Genomic DNA, 6000 nt, shown 5'->3' with positions numbered 1-6000 from the left:
TTAGTTTTTTAATATACTTACAAGAATTAAGATGTAAATGTCTATTTATTGTTTTTATTGTGCTTTTATGATTTTTTCTATCAAAATCGAATAAAGCTGTTTTTGACTTTGACTTTAATTATATCATATATTCAGTATGCGAGTATGGAAGAGGGTATTTTAAGAAATGTCTGGGTCCTTCAATACCTTCCTTTCTACAGGGTCCAGGGATAGCATGGGATTTGCCAGGTGCAACGGCCATCCCTTTCTGTGCCTGATTCATGCCCGTGCTTCTAAGCATAAGGCTACAACAATGTGTGTATGTGTGGACCACTTTGTAGGGTTTTACTGCAGGTGATGGAAGGATTGCTTGAGTGAACTAGCATTCGGTCGGAGCTGTATTCCAGACCATGGTTTTTTTGTCTACTATCCTAAGTAGTGCAAAGCACATTGGATAAAAAGAATGCACTGAAGGACAAGTGTGCACTAAAATGACAGACTTCCACTCAAAAAGGACAAGCACTGGATGCAGAGGGTTGCTAAAGAGTGACTTCCATGTGTACCAGTTGTGCACTGGATATTACTCGAGACTGCATACAGGGATTAGCAGACTGTTGTATGAAGGTTGGATTACTAATCAGGTGGTGTGCTTTGCACACCAACTGTTTTACAATCCCATCGTCGATTTGAGATGGAACTTATTTGCTTATCAGTTGCATTGAAAAATGTCCATTTGCAGAGCAGCAAAACCCCTCCTGCCTTATTAATATTTATAAAAAAACTCACAGTTTTATGGTATTTTCTTTTTTTAAATATATCTGTTTGTATTTATCCATATTTATTTTTGGGCCATCTTATCTGTATTTATCTATATTTGGGGTTTTGTGAAAAAATGAAGTAGTAAAATTGCTATTTCTGCATTTATTTGACTGATAAACATGCATTCATTCTTTGATGCCTTTTGTGTTTTAGCAAATTAAGCAGCCAGGCTTAAGGCATAGTAGCATTATATAAAAAGTGTATGTTGACATATGCTGTTATTTAAGGAAATCTCATCCTATTTCTAACTCCCCAAGCTATCTAGCTGCTCAGCAGCTGGCCTAAAAGTCATCAAAGACAGCATGGAGATTTGCTCAAAAGAAGCTCAATTTTCTGTATTTATCAGCTATTAAAAATAAATACACATTGTTTTCTGTCTGTATTTATCTGTAAATATCAGTAAATGTTGGGAGCCTTATTTAGAAGTTATTTTATTCCTCACATTAAGTGACAGAAAAGTCATAAGTACTATTCTTAGTGCAAAAGTACTCAAGACAGAAACACAGAATCCCACCCGGAGCTCCTGATGTCTTCAGCTCATCCCTGACACTGAAGCCATCCAACTGGCACCATTAAAGACCTCCTAGTGATGAAACCCTCCCAGGTCATCTCTCCATGCAGACCACATCAGGGCGGAAACTCTGTCCCTCAGATCATACGACCACACAACATGCAAGATACAACAATTCTTGTGTGGTTGATTCGCTGCAGGATTTTAGGTACTTCATTTTTTTTCAGTCGGTGCCTCTTCTTTGATGGTTTTGCTTGGCTACTCCTAGATGAGCAATGAGCTTCTCAGTTTACGATTCAATAAGTTCTCATTCGTCTTAGCAGCTCGAATCCTTCAGAGATATCTTTTCTCCTACTGACAGCTTTCCATCGTCTGTACGTTTTTCAGGTCTGTATAACAACTCCGCTGCTTCAGCGAGCTTCTTGGCTCATTCTGGCAGCCCTCCTGCTTCAGTGAGAATGTCAACCCTGCTCATTGGGGTATGAATCACTATATAAATATTACAGTGGGTGTGACCCAGAATGCACATTGTGGCCTTGCAAGAGGGAATAGAGTGCTATACCAAACCTTGCCTGCCAAATGAGTTTCCCCAGTCCCATATCTGCTCTCTTGCAGCGAGCTCTACCTAACAGTTTGCTTGCATCATTATGCTCCTCCATTACTCATTGGAGTAATCCTTCTTCAAAATACTTCTCACTCCTTCCTGAAGCTTCAGTACTGCATTGAGTTTCTCAGCTGCTTCCTCTTCAATTCTTCTCCTGTGTAGCCTACTTTGCGGCTCAAGTCTGCGAGCATACGGGGCCTTTGCTCGCTTCGTTTTTGTGTCGTGAGGATCATTGAAGTGCGTGTGGTGTATTATTGAAGAGGAATGGTCTCTAGGCAGTAGTTTGTGGAGCCACAGAGTTCTGTTGGCTTTGATCAACTGGTCCCAGTGCTTTAAGCGGGCAGATATTGAGGACCTGCACTTCTCAGAATACTTGTAATGGGAGAGTACTGGAACTTCTCAGTAGCGAGCAGGTACCCGCACATTTATATTTACATTTAAAAACATTGCATGGTCCCCTGCTACTTTCTTGCTAGAAGGAATAGTGTGCAGAGAGAAAGCATCTCAAATAGTCCACCTTAAAACATTTTTAAAAAATTGTCTTTATTAGCATCTCAAACTGAATAATAAGAACAGATAAGATTGTAAAGATTTTGCAGTAAACATACATTTATTAAAAATTAGATTAAATATAACATAATAAATATAAAATGTGCAAAAGTAAATAACTGGTGCTTTGAACCTGCAGGGCTCCTGGCCTATTATTCTTGTCAATGGAAATGAACTTTGAGGTGGGGGAGGGGTTTGATGTAAGGACAACTATGAATGCGAAGAGAGTGTGCAAAACAGGGGGGGGTGAGGGGGGGGGGAGGCTGAGGGAGTGGAGACTGGGTACAGGAATACCCCTGGTAGGGATGAAGGAAACTCTAAACAGGGTTTTGAGGAACACTGAGGGTGCTGACTTGAGAATAAGAGCTGGTAGGGGTTAAAGTGGTGATGACAGTGCGATGAGGTAAGGCACTGCTAGGCCAAAGATGAAAATACCACAGAGCTGGGTGAAGGGTTAGTTGTTTTATGAGATTCCCAAGGTGGGATTCATGCCCTGGATACGGACAGTTAGTAATGGTTTCTCAGTTGGTTTTGAGGTAATTTTTATTGATGATGAAAGACCCCAGGGTGTGGGAGGAGTAGAGAGAACCCAAGGCCTGGGGGTTAACAAATGAGTAGGGGCGACCACAGCTCACAGCGTGGGGACACATTTCCGTGTTGGGAGTGGAGACCAATGGAGCCTCAGGTGGAATGTAGGGAGTTTGCAGGTTTAGGGTCACCCAAATGGCCCCAGATCAGAACATTAAAATGCTGCAGGCCTGAACATTCAATGTCACTTAACAGTGTACCAGCACTTTAGGTTCTCTTTTTAAAAGGTGTTCCACACAGCACCATCAAATAAAGGTCATTCATATAACATTCTCTTTTCTGGGCACCTGAATAATTATTGAGTTCCTCTTAAGGGGCTGAGGATCAAGACATTCCTCGCGCTCCCTGAAGATTAGTGGTGAATTCCCCTCTAAATTATTTTCCCGGTCAAGATATCTCCTGCTTGCAGAAGGTGTGCTGAGCTCTATTAAATAGCCCTGGATCTAGGCATTCGTGCGGTTTGACCCTGCATTGTGGTGCTAATGACTTTGGGTCCTATCACATTTCACTGTGTTTTGGTGGTGTGGTTTCTGTCACTGAACCCCAAGTAATGGAAGCAACCTTCAATGCACTAACAATTTGACCAGACTGTGCTGAAGGTCCCCTTCTCCTTCCTCCTCTTTCTGTCCTTCACAGTTCCTATGCTTTGTTGAACATTGAGAGGCAGCCCAAAGGATTCCTCTGCTAGAAGCCCAGCTTCCACCAGCGGCTAAGGCTCCAAGATCCCCTGGGGCCCCTGGCATCCTCTCAGTGCGTAAGGGGGTGGGGGCGAGGTCCGGGACCCCAAGGCAACAAGTCGCCACCTCACGCTCAGAGCTTCATGTTTTCCTGGATCCAGCCCAGATAACGAGTGACGTTGGTGTAGACACCGGGTGTGTCCTTCTGGCCGCAGCCTACGCCCCAGCTGATGATGCCTGTCAGGTACATGCGGTCATTGTGCGGGCACATCAGTGGTCCCCCTGAGTCACCCTGAAAGAAAGACACAATCTGGTTAGATCACTGCTACTGCATCCCAAGATCTACTCCTTCCCAGCGAACTTCCCGCTTTATGTTTAAAAATAGATCTGGGTTCACTTCAAAGATAGTCGTGAGTTCACGGTCAACCGAATGTCACACTTAAGTTACCCACTTTTTGGATGACTTGGAGGTTCGATGAGCTCAGTCTATCATTTAACATCGGGCTATTACAGAGCTTTAACTTATTGAATTCTGTGTTTGCTTGGGGAAGGGGATGCTTCCTATGCTGACGCACTGTGCTCAGGCCTGAGTGACAGTGAAGGAACATCTTGCAAGAGTGATCATGGTGGCTATGCTCATTAGGTGAGTTTATGGGGCCAGTTTTGTTGGGAGGGAGGGCAGAATTTCAGCCTGACAAGGTGCTACAGTGCACATTTTTGCGATAGGGAAGTAACGGGCATAAAGAAAGAAGGGGTAAACATCAATCTTTTGCATTTTCTGTTCTGTGCTGTAGATCTTTGGAATGTACTAGCAAGCCAGGGACTCTGTAAAACGGTTTGCATTATTTGTGGTGCTCTGGTGAAGTTTGTAGGGTCTTCGAGTTCTCACAAGGTAAGCGTTATTAGCTCATCTTTTTATTTTTTACCTTTGCTTCCAGGGGTCTGTTTCTGATTTAAAAAAGCAAACAACTTATGAAGCAATATGTTGCTCTGTTTCTATGTTTTTCTCCTAAACAAAAAGCCATAGTCATTCACATGTATGTTTCTGCAAATGTATATCGGCTCTTAGGGCCAGATGTATCTAAGGGTTTGGCCCATTCTGTGTCTATGGGAAAATGTGTTGATACATATGGCCCTTAGTGCCTTGCTGTGGCTCAAAACTCAATAAAGTTAGTTGCGGGAAAAAAAAGCAAACAGTATGTATCAGAATCCAAAGAACGAAAAACGGAATATCTAGTAATACATGTGTGATACTTTCAGCCAGTACCGGCTTTTCGGCATCATCACTTTGTAGAGCGGTCGTTTCTGGGGCATGAGTCTAAAGAGATCTCATAGAACTATAAGCCCAAACATGCATTGTGATGTGGCTTACATAGCCTGGAATGGCTAAAAATTACACATGTGATACGAGTGTGGCATGTATACGGATGGTTATACATTTGTGCCGTTACCGAATCACAGATTTTGAATTACTTCCATATTTATTGTGAGAAAGTATTTTTTTAAGTGTTCTGACTTTGACATAAGTCACCTTTGATCAAGTGTTTGCCTTTTAAGCTCAGGTTTTTATTTGTTGTACTTTGCTGCTATTTTCTAACCAAACATAGCTGTGAAATGCCAAGTGACACCATGTATAGCAGGTCTAAATGGTTTGCATTTGCTTTCAAAGCCACTACTCCCTGGGTGATTTGTGGAACTCCCACTTGGGCTATTCGTCAGGCAGCACAGAACTTTCAGCCTCTGTCTATCTCTCGGGCTCACAGAATTCACAGGATCAGACATCAGGTATGAAAGCTGCACCTCAGCTAATACATAACATATACGTTCAGGACTCAGACAGTAGCACTATCTCGCAAGCTCTCGCCTTTGTTAGCAGATTTATCTCCTGGGTTACTCAACCTGACAGTCTGAGGCCGTAGAAAGAAGGATTATACATCGGGTTACAGATGCCAACAGGCTCTGGGTTAAGGCAGCTTAGTTATCCAGAACTCGCATTCATGTCTTGCACAGCAGAGTTACCCAGCAAGTTACACAGACACACTGCCTTGACTTTAGACATCAAAGCTATCACTAAGGGCGTAATTCCGAGTTTGGCGGTGCAGAAGAGGGACTGCCATGCCGGCGGCCCACTCCCACACCGCCAAACCTGTGTGCACGCCAGATGCTTTTTTTTGTTACTGGCAGGCAGTTCTTTGGTAGTGACTATGAAATAGGCACGCAATGGGAACATCAAAGACAGTACCTGCTGGCATGCACTGGTGCAGTCCATGCCG

At 43.1% G+C, this 6000-nt stretch overlaps 1 protein-coding gene across 3 annotated transcripts in view; it reads right to left on the bottom strand.

Annotated features, from left to right (window-relative positions):
- Positions 1 to 2437: 2437 nt before the first annotated feature.
- PLAT (plasminogen activator, tissue type) overlaps positions 2438 to 6000 on the bottom strand; it is a 98184-nt gene continuing 94621 nt past the window's right edge. For all 3 annotated transcript variants that reach the window (XM_086943582.1, XM_086943583.1, XM_086943581.1), the window contains exon 14: positions 2438 to 4019. In XM_086943582.1, the coding sequence (XP_086799708.1) occupies positions 3861 to 4019 (159 nt within the window). In that variant the 3' untranslated portion in view covers positions 2438 to 3860. The remainder of the gene's footprint in view (positions 4020 to 6000) is intronic.

The sequence above is a fragment of the Lissotriton vulgaris genome, chromosome 11 (genome assembly GCF_964263255.1).
Source record: "Lissotriton vulgaris chromosome 11, aLisVul1.2, whole genome shotgun sequence".
Classification (NCBI taxonomy): domain Eukaryota; kingdom Metazoa; phylum Chordata; class Amphibia; order Caudata; family Salamandridae; genus Lissotriton; species Lissotriton vulgaris.
This window is presented reverse-complemented; position numbering and strand designations above follow the sequence as displayed.